We start from the raw sequence: 17,157 nt of genomic DNA, 5'->3' as shown, positions 1-17,157 counted from the left end.
TTTTTGTTATTTATTGTCTGTCTGTTTGTCCGTCCGTCTTATTTATTACCGGGCATCACGCTGACACTACTGAATGAAATCAAATGAAACTTGCCACGATTTGTGACCATAATAAGAAGGAATAAGTAATAATAATAAGGATACTTTTTGCCGCGAAAATAAAATGATAAAGTTTGTATGGAAATTCCTTCAGTTTTCAAGGTACATTTGTAAATGTAATATGAATAATATTTATTTTAAAAAACTTGCAAAAATACAAATAGAATGGTGTGAAATAGGGGTTGAAATAAGGGTAGTTTACACCGATTTTCACGAGTACGAAGTCGCGGGCGTCTGCTAGTTATTTTATAAAAGTACAAAAGATGCTATATCTGCTAAAATATAGAAGATATACATATGCTGTCGCGACATTTTTTGTAGAAAATGATGCTTTTTACAAAGTTGTAGTACATTATTTTATTCTTACATCAATAGTTTTTGCAGCGCACGCTATGTAAACAACTTTTGTACACCTTGGGTTACATTATTGGAGTTTTAGGAAGGATACTTAATTTTTTTTTAAATATATTAAAGCTTATAGCCTTCCTCGATAAATGTGCTATCTATCACTGAAAGTATTTTACAAATCAGACCAGTATTTCCTGAGATTAGCGCGTTCAATCAAACAAACAAACAAACTCTTCCGCTTTATAATATTAGTATAGATTACACAGGGTAACCAGAGTGAGTCTTTACAAGTAACTTGTGTCTTGTGAAGCCGTACCCACAAAAAAAACCCGTAAAAAAACAAATGTCACGCGTCGCCTTGACAATCAACCGCCTAAACCATGCCTAAACAAACTTTTTTTCATAGTTTGTTTTTTAAAATTTAACACTGACAACAATTACTTATATTTAATCAATATAATCCAAAGACCTAATATTATACTTATTATAACTCTTTGCCTTATACTTACTAGGTAACTAGACTGTGCACTATGGCGAAGAAAACGGTCCGAGGGAGAGGGCTCTCCATGGTTGTGTGTCCTTAGGTGACCATGACAAAACAGGACACAGTACAAATTGCTTGTAAAAACGATTGTATAAGTATACTAATAAATATTGATGCTACATAACTATGCTACCTAAATCTACCTAATTTATTGTGAGTAAAAATATATTATTTTAGAATGTGCTCACTTACACTTGGATTAAAAGAAAGACTTAAATTGGAATATTTTTTTTCATTTCTCATACTCGGAAAGTAGTGTTGTTTTGATCTGAGTATTGGGTGGAAAATGCTGCTTCCCACCATAGGGAGGGAATAACTCATACAAATTACTTCCCACCGGAATTAAGGCAAGTAAGGGCCGGAATGAACTTTAAAATTAGAACTGCTGTCATCATCTGGGAAGAGTTAAATATTTTTTTTTAATTTTCCCCAACTAAATTCGGGGACAGGCAAAGATCGTAATTTAATATTAAAAAAAATCTAAACTGAATTTTGTTTAAAGTTATATTTGTACAAACACAAAACGTATTAATTTTCGAGTAAAAATTATTATTAAAATTATGTGAAAGAGGCGTTGCAAGATTTAAATCTTCAAGGTAATTTAAAGTAAGTCGGTACTTATCTAGTATCTACCTAACTATTACTACGATACCACAGTACGAAACTTGAAAAATCTTTGATCTACTTATTTCATGGTGACCCTAAAGAATATTATTGCTGTTTTCACTTTCCCGTGGAAAGAAAAGCTGCTAACAGGATAAGACTCTTTTGTGCACCCTGTCACAATATGAATTTACCATTTTTCATGAAAAACATACAGGTTAAATAAGAAAATTTATGAAATCGCAAATCAAAACACGAAAATTAACCAAACAAGTTAACAAAAACAAACCACCATCTATAGCTACCTTAAGTCAATAACACTAGATCTCATTTTAGCTTAGCAAAAATTTTAGGTGCACAGTCTTGTTATAAGTATAAGGTCTTTGATATAATCAATAAATACCAATAAAAAAATACTCCGTCTTATTTATTTTAGTGACGCCAATTTTCTTGAATATTAGTCTGGGGTGCGATTCAACTCCAAACTTCCAAAGCTAATTCCTCTATGACTTGAACGTACCAAATACCAATAAATAATCGTGATGTACCCTAAACCATTTTAAAGAAGTTATTTAAATTATTGTCTACGTGATGTACCGAACATACACGAATAGGTCATACTTGCATTGGTGCCCATTCGTCTTTACTCGGTCAATAACTAATACTAGAGTCTGACTAATGAAAGTATCGCCCGCCAAATTTAAAAAAACACTTAAACTAATTAAAAAACATGCGTTTTCATATTTTGTTTAAATTATATTTTTGTTTGTGAATACATTACTACCTCTATATAAGTATTAAACTCATTTATTCCAATATTCGCACTCTAAATTTCAGAATTCACTCCGATTAATTTAAATTTGGCGGGCGATTTCAGTCTCTTCGTTTAATAGCCAAACTCTAATCTAAATGCAGGAAGTGACTACAGGTTCAAAAACCTAAAACTCCCAAACCGTAAAGCCAGTTTATAAAAGAAAATGTGCTGGCCGTGGCAAAGACCTTATATTAGTAAGTATAAGGTCTTTGGTCCGTGGTCAATTTTTAGATACTACGGCTACGTTCCACTAAGCGATAAAGCCGTCCATAATACTTTTACTGTCGTTCTTTAGTCGTTTTTATAACCTCACAACGTCACGAACACACACATTTTATTTCTCTATAATGTTTCATATTCCACATTAGTGGAATGCAAAGAATATATTATTACTCCAAGGAGGTGGAATGCATCGCTCGCAAGCAAATGGAAACGGGTAAACAATGGTCGTGTGCGTGGTCGCTAGGATCGCTCAGTATAACGTATCCTTTATCATCTTATTTGACGTCTATGCTCTGTGTTCTGACTCTATGACTCTATGTATTCCGAATTCAATAATAATCTGTGTTTTGATTTGAATTTTTTTCATTGCCGAAGCCCGAAATCCGAATTACGAATGCCGGCCAATAAAATCTTTGATGCCAGCTACTAAAAAATAAATAATCGATACACGCATAAAAATTTTGCAAATCAAATTGCTGCTAAGGTAAGCATCAACTTGTTCTAATTAAGTTAACGTTTTCGGTTCCGACTCCGAATTTACTATTCCAATATTTTAACATACCTACCTGCAGAATATTTTTTAGAGTTTCATGTGCTTTTTCCCAATTTACCTGTATTTATAACACTTTCTGTCATTCATAACCTGTATTTATTTGTACTATACGTATTTTCAGATCTTAAAAAACCAAAATGCCTAAGAAATCTGAAAGTTTGACGAAACTATCCGAGAATCTAGAAAAGATTCGCATAGAAAAGGGGGAATCAACCGCTGAAGCTACTAAAAGTTCTACACCGCCTACCTCTCTCGCAGACTGGCCTAAATTGAGAAATAAGGTACCAGACATTTTTTTACACAAACCTATTGATTTTGCACAGCATGTGCAAAAACTTTTGTCTATGGGAATTAAGTTCAATCAACCCTATCTTGGCAGGTATTATACTAAAATAAGTTGCTCAACTTTTAATGATCACAAAGCACTTGTACAATATTTTGAAAAGAAAAAACTACCATTCAACACCTTTGGAAATCCAAGTAAACGTAAGATGAAAATTGTTATTAGAGGTCTTCCAAAGGACATTGATTTGACAATGCTCAAGTCTGAGTTAAAAGCACTCTCAGTACCAATAGTAAGACTGCACAAAATGCAGAGATTTGAAAATATTAGAGATCGTACAACACTGATCCTTGCTGTAGTGCCTTATAATGATGATGGACAGAAATTATTACAAATGAAGACCATAATGGGCCATGATGTTAAAATGGAGCCTCCTAAACCCAAACCAAAGCAATGTCACCGATGCCAAATGTGGGGACACACACAAAGATATTGTCACGGCCAAGTGAAATGTGTGAAGTGTGCTGGTGAACATATTACTAAAAAGTGCCAAAGGGATCCTAATAAGGAACCTCCTAAGTGTGCCAACTGTGGAGGGGAGCACACTGCTAGCTACAGGAAATGCCCATGCTGCCCTGACTCAGATTTGCACAAACGCAGCCAACTTCTGAAACTCGCCAAGCTGAAGCATGATTTGTCCAAAATGACTGGCTTAGTAACTTCGGAAAATTGTGAGGCTTTATAAGAATGTCTTCGTAAAAAATTATATAAATCATCAAGATCAGAAGTTAATAAATTTTTAAAAAGTTAACTACTTAATAATGTAAAATCCATATAATGGATAATCTGAATTTAAAGTTCATTAAAGGTCTTTTTTCTTATTTACTTATAAAACATTAGCCCTGATTATAATGTCTGGATTAACTATAAAATATAATATTTTCATAGTTTGTATATACTTTAAGCATTAAAACTTGAAATAATATGAACTTTTTTTTAATATCAACTAGGTATAACATAGGTACAACTTAAAAATATCTTATCACATCTATATTTACAAACTTTATATTCGATAATACTTTTGAGAAGTTCCTTAGAATTAAACAGCATTCACACTTTGTACAGTACTGCTTGGTAACAGATGATCACTGTTTTCCAAATCTCTTATTGGAGTCACTCGCACCTGTAAATAAATATGGTTTGTATCTTTATATACATACATATGAATAAATTTCTCTACTAAAAAGTTCATTGAATGATTTTTACTAATACACCCAAATAGTTTATCAAAAACAGTTCCCTCAGTACTAGCAGCAATCTCTTGTATCTATAATATCTTCTTGTTGGTCCAAACGTCAGTGATAATGAGGTCCTGGGTTGAGCTTTTCTTTGTTCCAAGAAAATTTCAGTAAATATTCTCAGTCCATAGTTGTTGCTGTCACACACCAACTCTTGGAGAGCAAGTTAAACTGTTGACTGCTATTATAACCATTAACATCTGGTAGTGGTAAAGAGTCAAACATTATCACTAACCCACCAACCCATATTGGATCAGTTTAGTGGTTTATGCACCATATAAAATAAACTGATAATGATGATACTATATCTAAATTTAAACCTTAATTAAATAATATAAATATCATTTAGGGCCTTCAAGATAATTTAAGACTATTGTTGGTATATATTGCATACTTCATCAATAATCTAAAATTATCTTAGCTAATTGTTATAGATGGGGTGAGTGTAGTTCATTGTTTTTTCTCCTTATTGAAAACTTAATGCTAGCTATTGACAATGAAGTATACCCATGTTTCTGCAGCACCCACAGCTATAACTGATTGTGTGTTTGTCGCTGCATGCATGATGGCTCCACTTGACGCATACATGAAACACCTTTGCTGCGGACAGCACTGCAGAAACGTGGGTATACTTGATAGTCAATGGCTGGTATTAAATAATATGACTTCATAGTCTCACTGATTTGTAACAAAGCTCATGAAAAGCTTTCATTACTTTTCTAAAACCTGGTAACACACTTGGAAAAACCTAATATCTACCAATGTCTATTCACTATTTCTGAAAGCAAATTCAAATGAAATTACAAAATGACTAAATTAATGAAAAAAAAAATACTAAAATGTGGGCTTGAATGAACTTAAATATAGAATTTAAGCTAGTCTAACAAAATATGTGTTATTATTACCTCAAGCTGTACTTTCATTGGTATATTGTTACCATCCAACTCAGCAAGAACCCGGTCTAGTATATCAACTACTCTGTCAGCATCTTGCGTTTTGAACACCATGGGAGGTTTAAATTTCAGTACATTACTGTCTGGCCCGTCTCTGCTAATAAGAATCTTTTCTTCCCGCATCCTGCATTACAAAACATAATTCAATTTAAGTATTTTATTTCACTAACTAATCAATACTTAGAAGCAGAAGTACCTACTTGTTAATTTTTTTGCAGGCTAGCAAATGTCAATATTTTATTGAAATGTATATTGAAATTTAGCATAGGTAAAAATTATTATGTGTGTTAGTTTAGTAAGTTCTCATATTGTTGGGTCAATCAACGGGCGGGTAACTTATAAAAGATACCTCTACCAAGGCAAAAACACAACCTGCCTTTTTTCTATATTATCTATTCTTATAAAGTGAAAAGATTTGATTCATTGTTGGCATTGAATAGACTACGAAACTACTGGACAGATTTAAAAAGTCTTTCACCATTAGAATCATTTGTTTTTTTAGAATGAATCTCTAGGTAACACAGGCTGTATCCCCATATTTCCACAGGAACTGTCTAGGTCAGATCTGCTAGTATTTTTTATAAATTCGAACTGAATGCTGCTACAAAAATTTCAGGACATGATGTCATTAGACTAATAAAACGTCCTAATTTTGTCACTCACTGACAGATCAATTAATCATCATCATGAAGAAGCGACGTTGTACAAGACCATCATTGACAATCAATTAGTTCACTGTTGAGCACGAGTCACTTCTCAGTATATGAGATGGGTTATGCTAATAGTCAACCACGCTAGGCCAATGCGAAATGGAATGAGAATGGGAAATCGACTTCACATACGAAGAGAGTTCAAAAAATTCTCAAGTAGGTATGCAGGTATCCTCACGATGTTTTTCCTTCACAAAAGACAATATCTCTACTAATAGCGGTGAAGTTGTACCAGTCCTAACGACATTCTTTCCTTAACCTCGATATAATATGTCTCAATATCTCAAGCCTACATGTAGATTTTGATGAAGATTAGGTACCTGTTCACAATGTGTTTCGCCTCCGCCGTCGCCGGCGTCCTGGTCTCCCGGTCGGTGACCAGCTCGACCCCGACGAAGAGGCCTCGACCCCGCACATCACCCACTAGCTTGTGTTTGTGTTTGAGCCCCTGGCAACGCGTAAGTAAGTGACTGCCCACGCGCGCCGCGCGCTCTATTAGGTGTTCCTCTTCTATCACATCGAGGACTGCGTTGGCGATGGCGCATGATACGGGATTGCCGCCATACTGTAATGAAAATAATGCTTCAATTATTCCTGGGTGTATAGAGGGGTGCCGGCGTTCTAAGGGCGGCAGATTTAGGTCTTCTCTGCATAGAAACAGAAATATCACCATAAAGTGTGCTGATATTATACATGATTTTGCTACTAAAAGATTTTCTTTCTCAATAAGTTGGTGGTACTTCACACACCTGCAGAAAAATTTAAAGAGTTATAGTATTTGTTGTATGCTGCTCATAAGATAAGTGGCACAAGTGTGTAATTTTTCTACAGGCTTAAATATTTGTATGTTGAAATTGTAAGTGGAAGGACACAAGAGAGGAACGCCAAAAACGAGATGGTTGGAGTGAAAGAGGGCATGTTTAAGGAGTAGATGAGAAGTTGACAAATGATAGAAGCGAATGGAAGAGATTGACATATTTGTGTTTGTTTGTTGTATGTTGTGTTAATTTCACTCAATCGAAAAGGGCTCAGGAGGACAGAGCATTATAATTTCATTCACAAGTCCGACCTGCTACAAAAAATGACGTCTTGACAATGAAAAACATCTTGGCAGTTCAGTATTATAGGTAAAGTTTCCTTGGAAATGTTAGCCAACTAGGTTTGAACTTTTGAGCAAGTAACCTGCTTTAAAATTAATACCTTATAAGCTATACACCTACAGTTTCCTTTTTCAAAGCACAGTTCGCTGAAAGTAAACCTTCCGGAAAACTTGTAAAATATTTAACTTCCATTTAACTTGAGAAGTTAGCTGCTACCTACTTATTATTAAGAAAGTTACAAGATATTTATGCAGGAATGCGCAACCAAGTTCATAGTTTTTCAATTTTTTCATCAAAATTTTTGCAATACACTCTAGAACTGCAGCAATTCCTATAATAGAACGGGTATCTAAAGCTGCTCTAATAGGATCTTACCAGACTTGGCTAGGCAGGGAGAACAACACAGCGGAGGAGGGGAGTGTTGATCAATCGTCAAGGAATTCCTTAACCCTACATCCAGTAAGTAAGACTAGGAATCTGCTCGGAATTTTTCTCTCTACCACGCGATGGACCCGGCACCTGCGCGGTGAATCCATGGAATGCTAAGATATACATCTCTATTACGTAGGTAGGTAATAGGTATTGTCATGGTCTTCCGTAGGAATAGGCCTCTAGACATTAAGGAGAAGGGATTTGTCATTTGACCCTCCACTCTGTTCCAATGTGGGTTGACAGGCGAAACAAGTTTTTTGAAACGCGATAGCCAGTCACATTTTGGTTCCCGCCGGTTTAGAAAATTTTCGATATTGTTTATACTAATGTTATACAGAGGAAAAATTTAATGATTTGTATTGAATAGCCTTTGAAACTTGGGCTGATTTAAAAAATTCTTTCACCATAAGAATCCTACATTCTGATGAACATAGGCTATATTTTACCCCTATCCCCTATATATCTATTTAATTACCGTATTGAAGTATTCGACACCGGTATCGGCAAAGCTCTTCGCGATCTCTGGAGTGGTGATGACTGCGGCTACAGGGTGTCCGTTGCCCATGGGCTTGCCCACGGTCACGATGTCGGGGACCACGTCTTGAGTCTCGAACGCCCACATGTGGGTGCCCACGCGACCGAAGCCCACTTGAACCTCATCTGCGATGCACACGCCGTTCGCTTCTCGAACATACCTGGCAAATAAATATATTGGTAAGTAATAAGTATCTACACATATTTAAATCGTCAAGAGAAAAAAACACCTGGTCGACCAATAGCGGCGGAATCAAAAATAATGTTCTCTTTTTCATTTAAATTGGAAGAAAGATATTTCCATAGTTGTCATTCATTGATTCATTGGATTTCACCGCTATTCGTCGACAATAATTATAACTTCGAGATATGCCTATACGAATACTTATGAAAATCGTTGCCTGAATCCGTCACAAACACTTTGTTATAGCAACGTTAGTATGCTGATAGCGGAAATTAGCTCCGTTTTCCGCAAAATGGCCAAGTTTTTATATTTTTGGTCAGGCATTACAAACATTTTTATTATAATATTTTATTATAGTATAGATTTATTGCTATTTATAAGCGTTACTTGAGCAGAACACGATCTCGGGTTCGATCCCGCGCGTTAGACTACCCGATCTTAGCACAATCTTTTTATGGAGGCCTAGCTTGTGATGGGCGGTAAAATTTGTTGGAATTGGCAGATTTGTTATAAACAAGTGTTAACCAAAACTATTTAGGTTCTTAATGTAGGTACCTATGTAAAGTTAGGATCAAGTTTTATTTATTTTATCTGGAACCATCTCATTTACATGGCGTTACATTATTTGAATCATTCCTTCCAAACCATCGAAATCCAATATGGTCCAGGTGGACTCCCAGGGGTCTACGGAAGACTCGGCGGGAGTCTTCGTTGATGTGACAAAAATGGAGGTTCACTATTCGTAAGCAGGTCCACAAAATTTTTTCTGGTTTCATACTGAATGGGGAGTTTTCTAAATAAAATAATTTGTGAATTGATTGCTTCCTTTGCTGTGAGTAGATATCAAAAATTAAAGTTGGCTGAAATAATTTTTCCCTGAAGAATTTTACTTTTTGTCATCCACTCACAGCACAATCAGTTAATTAATTTACTAATTAATCAAGTCTTACTATTTTTTTAAAACTGTTATTTACCGTGATGACTGTTGATTCAGCTGCAACGAATCGAAATCTAATCACATTTTTTGTCGAGTTTTGGATATAAATTTAGCAGGGGGTCCACCGAGACCAGTTAAATTATAAAGTCTATGAGAAAAAATAGGTTGGGAACCTCTGCTTTAAACTTACTCGTAAACTCTCTTCATGTAACCATCGGGAGGTATTATTTGTCCTCCACAACTTTGTAGACTCTCGGCTATGAATGCGCAGACCCCGTTGCTTTTCTTCTTAATTTCTTCACAAAGTCTCCCTACTTCGTCCGCATACATTTGTCCCAACTCTTCATCGCAATGTGAATCCCTTGGTTGCACATACTTTCCTCTGTACGTGTCAGGAACTGGTGCCTATTATAAAATAATGAAATACTTATTATTTGCTCCAAACCATATATTTTGTAATAATGAAATTAAAATATAATGGTTTAAAACCATCGATTACAATGACCATAATATAAGCATTATTTTACGAATGTAATTTTTTGTAATAATAATTTTATACAGAGCTATAATATAATTGTAGGTAGTAGGTACTATTATAGTATAGGAGTAGGTATATTATTTAAATTGTAGGTATACTTAATAGCTAACAATAATTAAAATTCATGATATCTTACAAGCGATGAAAAGATTCGTTTATGGAGGATATCAACAGTATTTTCAAAACATATTTTATGTTAGGTCAATAAGGTTTTGTTTTTCCACATCTTTAATCTTTTTTTCTAATCTCTTCAGTCTTTAATCTTTTAATCTTTTTCCATGTTTTTTTGAGAAAATGTTGCAATAAAGAACCACTGATCGAACCAATTTTAAGTAGGTACGAAAATCAGATTCTAATTTTTAGTTTTACACCCTGCTGTGTATGGTTAGGTTGAAGATACCTACGTACGCGAATACTAATACTAAGTTTAACTAATCTGACAAGTTTTTTTGCCAAATTTTTTTTTTATGCATTGAATGAATAAAAAAATATTTTGAGCCAGAATTCAGTGCACGCCATGGTTGTAAGTGATACATTATTATTTATTATATATATTTGATATAAAGGAATCTACCGTGCGAGTGTCAAATAAAGTCTTATCAAAAATATTATTTTCTATGAGAAATAATATTCGCGCGATATGACGCAGGAATACGAAACATCACAATAAAAGCAGACATAAATTCACATTTCGCTTATATTGCGTTGGCTACGCAATATCAAACTAAAATTAATAACACAAATATACACGCACGTTTGCTTACATTTTCCCTAACGCAAAAAACGTTGATTATATTACCTACCCGCGAAAAATAACTTCGCACGAGAATAATATTATTGACCCAGAGAACAGGGGACTGCGAGTTAACTCGACTGAATTTGCACTTTAATTCGGTGTCAAATGAAAGCTCCCATTGTGTACATTCTGAAATTAAAGTACTACGTATCCTTTTTCCTGTAGCTGTTGGTAAGTACCCATCTACAGGAAATAAAAAGACAATAAACAGTACAATGATACTATAAGTACGAGTATGTTAATAGGTCTTTTTCCTTTTGTTTCAGATATTTTTAAACTATACTCCATTTATTAATTCCGTAGAATTCTGACAATTATATGAATGATTTCTAGTTTGCTTTGATGAAAAGACACAGAAAAAGGTTTGTGACAACTGAAATTTCAAAAGTGACTGATAAATGGAACCGGAAATAGAAGTGTCAGAATTCTACCAAAATAATAAACAGACTGTAAATTGTCATCGTTTCGCAGTTTCAATTGGTTGATTTCTTAATAAAGACGAACGTACGGACGAAATTTGCGTGCATACTGACCTATGCAGGTCGGAATATTGAAACTCCTTGTTGTTTTTAAAATGTAGTTAAATTCAAAGTTTTGAATTTGGAACACCACAATTTAAACACGTAGCAGTTGGTCAATGTAACACCTAGGGTTGGTGATTGTGGTACCAATGTACGAACACGTGGTCACGGGCCTGAAAAGCCTAAAATCGAGAAGGTGCATGGCGGACTCACCACATGAACCCACTCTGGTTTCTCGGGCCCTCCTGGTAGGTTCAGTTTGTATGGCGACACATCAATCATAGACGTAAGATGGCCATGATAAGCGCTGGAACAAACAGGCGCTAGTAGCACCCCAATAACATTCCCATCCTACCCCCAATATTGACTAAAACAGAACTGCTGCACCGATATTGATGAATTTCTGTATGTTTGTTTGTGTTGATCTCTGCGTGGTAAATGGCGTTACGATCGAGTTCTAGGTATTTTAACTCAGTATTTTTTAGATTATGTAAACTAACATTTGGACTGGACAACGTCTGTTGAGTTTGCTAGTAATCTACAAAAAAAGGACTTAAAAAAATATATAATTAATTATTGAGTTAACAAATCAACAACTCTAGTGTAAGTATATGAGATCATTATTCGTGTCATTAATCTTTATGCAATGTATTTCAGTCTGAAGGTAAAGGCCACTGAATTTGTGCCATCAACGGTGATCACAAATGATGTGATACTTAACTCTAATCTATATTTATAACGCCTTCAAACTCTTGGCTCGTCTAACTAACATTAGGAAGTCATATTGGCAAATAGATGACTATCAGATACTCACTGGTCCAGTGTAATGACGTCCTTGTTTTTAGTGTGCACTCTAGCTAATCTCAAAGCGAGGTCGTTGGCCTCTGATCCAGAGTTGACGAAGAAACAGACCGACAGTGATTCCGGCATAGTTTTGACGAGCCTCTCGGCCAGAATCACGATTTCGTCGTGGAGGTAACGATTGTTCGTTGATATTAATGACATCTGGTTACGACCAGCTTCCACTACATGAGGGTGACAGTGTCCAACTGTAATAAAAGTATTTTTGTCAAAAAAAAAACTTGAATTTTCGAATTCGAATCGAAGTCGAAGTCGAATTGAAAACCTACTTTTTTTGAAGTCGCTTAGAAAGATGAATATATTTTAAACATCACCTTTATTACACTTTCTTTACCAACTCAATATCTAAGTGAAATCAAACGATCAAACTTTTCGTCAACTCAACCTTGTCTGATTTGCGGCTTTATTTATAAATGGAAATAACTTTTACTCTGGATTAAAACATAGGCTTTCATTCCGGAAAAATCCATGGTTCTTGCGGGATTTGTGAAAAACTGAATTCCACGCGGACGAAATCGCGGGCGTCCGCTAGTAGTTTAATAATAGCAACTCAGTCAACATCGCTCGATCGACTACCGCTAGGAGTGGGTAGATAATGGAGGTACCCATTAAATTAGTCCAGAGCATAGCTTTCCTGATAGGTGCCAGTATGTCTAATTGATGACATAAACATAAAGTAAGAAAGTGACAGAACTTGCATTTGGACTATAAAACACCTATCACAAGCCCACAAGGTGTTGAAGCCGGGCCTTAATCAAGTACCTACTACATTGTCTGTAAAATATATCTTAATATGACAAATGTTGCTATCGATGAGATAAGTTATATTATTCTTGTTAACGTTAAAATAATTCCAGTTTGCATATTATTATATCACTAAATTATGTAACTTAAAGACAGATATAACTGCACACGATTGATAACATTTTACCTACTTTACATATACCTACTTATTTAAATATAAACTGAGATATGAGAGTAAATAATATAAGATAATATTTAAGTAAATAATATACCTAGCTATGAAGTAGGTATCAGATTGCTCAAAATTGCATTACCTATGAAACCGAAAAATTTGCCTACAATGAATTGATTTATTTTGCTTTGAGCATCTGCTTTTTTGCCATTTGGGCTGGACTCGTCAGCGAAATGGTCTCAGGTTCTAGGTCCTTCGTTGGACTATTCTTATACCCACCACTCACATATTTACGACAAGTTGCAGGGAAAATATTTTTAAAATGAAAATATTTAAAAAAAATAACATAGTAGAGTCAACCTTAGGCCGTGACAGCCCAGTGGATATGACCTCTGCCTTTGATGATTTGACATACGAACTAAACATAGGCTACTTTTCATTCATCCGGGAAACATCCATGTCCCTACGATTCCCACGTAATCGGAGTCGCGGGCATCCGCTACTTCAATTTCACATCACCCACACATAATATTATAAAGGCGAAAGTTTGTGTGTAAGTTTGTTTCTCCTTTGCGCTGCGAATACTGCTATAGTAAGTTAACTACTAACCGTGAGCCACGTTGTTAATGCAGTCTAGATATCTCTCGCCGGTTTCGTCATACATAAATTGGGCGATTCCTCGCACTATTTTCAATGGAGTCGAACGGAAAAACAACTGGCAGGCGGCGCTGTAACAAATTTACTGTTTCAAATCTCCACCCAGCTTCTGTACCGTAGCGAAACAAGCAATTAATGCTGATAGATCGGCGCTGATAAATGTTAGGCTTAGAATATTTATTGCCTTTTGAAAAATCGTTACACGTTAACGATAAACTGTTTTCTGGATTAGGAATAGACTTGTAGTAAATAAATAGCTCTGTCAGACTATAAAGTAAGATAAAGTAATGCATAAATTATCATTTAACTCACCCTATGTGCTTTTCGCGCAACTTGATGGTTTCTGATTTGGGCATCGATTGTAGGTAAGCCATTGTGATCTGGGAAATTACAATATCGATTTAATATAGGTAGTATTTACGTATTAATTTAAATAGTTTTAATATTATTGTAGGTAGGTACATACTTATATAAATATATAGTTATTCAGGTCGTCGTCGTCGTCATCAACCCATATTCGGCTCACTGCTGAGCTCGAGTCTCCTCTCAGAATGAGAGGGGTTAGGCCAATAGTCCACCGCGCTGGCCCAATGCGGATTGGCAGACTTCACACACGCAGAGAATTAAAGTAATTCTCTGATATGCAGGTTTCCTCACGATGTTTTCCTTCACCGATTGAGACACGTGATATTTTAATTTCTTAAAATGCACACAACTGAAAAGTTGGAGGTGCATGCCCCGGACCGGATTCGAACCCACACCCTCCGGAATCGGAGGCAGAGGTCATATCCACTGGGCTATCACGGCTCTTATTTCAGTTATTATTATAGTTATTCAGGTATGGTTAATAAATACTTATAGTACTAACAGTAAAATGTTTTACATATTTCATAGAATGATTGTGACTGTTAATAATTGTATTTTTATGTTATACCTATAGGTACATATTTGTAGCTATAAAATTATCTACATTGCGTAAGATATGTAAAATTTCCAAACTTTTGTTTTCCTTTTGACAGATTTCCCGCGCTTTTACTTTTAATAGAATTTATCACCACGATTTGCGAATAAATACATCGACAAGGCTGTATGCCTCGTAAAGGTTTTTATTATGGAATTAGATAAACTATAAATAAATGCAACTTACCTCTATGTAAATAATTATAAAACAAAATAAAAAATATATAAGTAGGTGTGAACTGATAATTCTAATAATTATAGATAAAGAGACACGCGCGGCGCGAACGCCTTTGCTAGGAGGCAAATGCTACACGAGAGAGACGAGTCGATCATATATACCGCAGGCGTAGCTCGCACGCCCTCGGTGCGGCCAATGGAAACAAAAGAATTCACTATCAACGCAGTGATAACAACACATGCCGCTAGAAGTCGATCGCCACGCGGACGAAGCCGCGGCGTCATGAATAGGCCGCATGCTTGTTAAGGGGAAGGCTTTCGCGTGCCATCGCTAATCAACTATTTTTTAGAACGGAATGTTACCTGAAAATACTCCATTCAAATATTCTCGACTATTTTTAAATTGCATTGTGCCAATTATTCAGTACCGACTTGAATACTACACTAAGACACAGAAAACATATGTAGGTACAAGCTAAGATTATAACCGTAAGTACCTAAACAATAATTTTGACAGGTACATATTACAGTACGGGCTGCTATACTGTAAATTCTCAATATTAGGTATATCCACTGTAAATATATTCGATAGCGAAAGGTATTGAATATATTTAATGGAATATATTTATATTGGTTATTGGGTTCGATTTCCGGATGCTGGATTGTTGTCATAATAAATATTCCGATTACAGTATAAAACTTCTGAATCGTCTGTAACTTACCAGATTCGTCAATTGAAGTGAAGTAAGGTAGGTACCCAACCACCTTATTTCACATTAATTCTTCAAGGCTTCACCTTTGGAATGTTCCTACTCGGTAGGTACTTCTACATCCTCCAAGTTTTTCTTTTTCCTATTAGGTAGGTACCTACCTACTTACATATTTTTGAAACCAATAAACAGATTTAATAATTACTCATTATGGACAATTTTTCTCCGACTCCTTTTCTAAAAATTATTTTATCGAATTGCAACAGTGCCACAGTCCACGTCCCTTTTTTAGTAAAGTTTCTCCAAATTAACGAAGCTTCGGTTCTTTAGACCAGTTATAACTAGCTAAAACTTATATCTGTTTTCCGATGAACTTTAAACTTTAACACTGATATTATACTTACGACTATAAAACAGATATACGAGTGTGAAGCAAAAGTGTCTGATTACCCACGACGATTTGAGATTACATTTGTTTTGAAACAAGCGAGCAAAAACAAAATATATAAAATACGGACGGCTTATACACAAGCCTGCATTAAGGAAGTATACCTATCTGATTATGATTAGGGGCGGGTCTCTTGAGCTAGCCATTGACGATCAAGTATACCCGCGTTTCTGCAGCACCTACGGCTATGATTGATTGTGTGTTGGTCGCTGCGTGCATGACAGCTCGACTTGACGCATACATGAAACGTCGTCGCTGCGGGTAGCGCTGCAGATACATGGGTATACTTGATCGTCAATGGCTAGCAGCGGACCGCGGAATGGGCGTGGCTCATGCCAATTCCATATACGTCTGTTAATAATATCATTAATATAAATGGTGTTTGCTGCGTGCAGTGCTGCAGAAACGTGGGTATACTTGATCGTCAATGGCTAGCATTAAATATAAGATAGGTAATGTAATGTAACGTCTGGCCATCATGACGTTAAATATTTGCCTACTTGAGCTTTCTTATTTTAACAAGTGGCTTCTACTTGGATTAGATTAGATTGCGGCTTAGATATTTTTGCTACAGGTATCAAGATTTTATATAGGTATAGCTAAATATTTTTTTAATGGAATGTAAAAATATATAACACGTAGGCTAATTTTCATCCCGGAAAAATCCATGGTTTCCAAGGGATTTGTGAAAAACTGAATTCCACTCGGACGAAGTCAAGGGCATCCGCTATAAATAGTAAGTGTGGATAGGTATCACTGTATAATATTAAAAAAAAACTGAGACCGCATAAAATATTTTTTTAACATTTTTCTATATACTATTAAAAACACATTTCCAAAGTATTATATTATAGTGATCTATTGACTGGCCCTACGTTCTGAGGTATAAACCTAACGTTACTCCACAACATAACCCACATTCGGTTACAATTTAGCAGCTTTATGTTCAGTTAAACTTC

General features: G+C 35.4%; 1 protein-coding gene across 1 annotated transcript; it reads right to left on the bottom strand.

Moving 5' to 3' along the window:
* Positions 1-4,446: 4,446 nt before the first annotated feature.
* On the bottom strand, positions 4,447-15,191 carry LOC112042859 (alanine--glyoxylate aminotransferase 2-like). Its single transcript, XM_024078044.2, has 10 exons — positions 15,051-15,191; positions 14,216-14,283; positions 13,856-13,974; positions 12,284-12,518; positions 11,683-11,776; positions 9,805-10,019; positions 8,435-8,654; positions 6,748-6,992; positions 5,670-5,841; positions 4,447-4,649 (listed from the first exon to the last, which is right to left on the bottom strand). Exons 2-10 carry the CDS (start codon positions 14,275-14,277, stop codon positions 4,566-4,568), a joined length of 1,446 nt encoding a protein of 481 aa, XP_023933812.2. The 5' UTR covers positions 14,278-14,283; positions 15,051-15,191; the 3' UTR covers positions 4,447-4,565.
* Between the last annotated feature and the right edge of the window lie 1,966 nt (positions 15,192-17,157).

The sequence above is a fragment of the Bicyclus anynana genome, chromosome 12 (assembly GCF_947172395.1).
Source record: "Bicyclus anynana chromosome 12, ilBicAnyn1.1, whole genome shotgun sequence".
NCBI lineage: Eukaryota > Metazoa > Arthropoda > Insecta > Lepidoptera > Nymphalidae > Bicyclus > Bicyclus anynana.
This window is presented reverse-complemented; position numbering and strand designations above follow the sequence as displayed.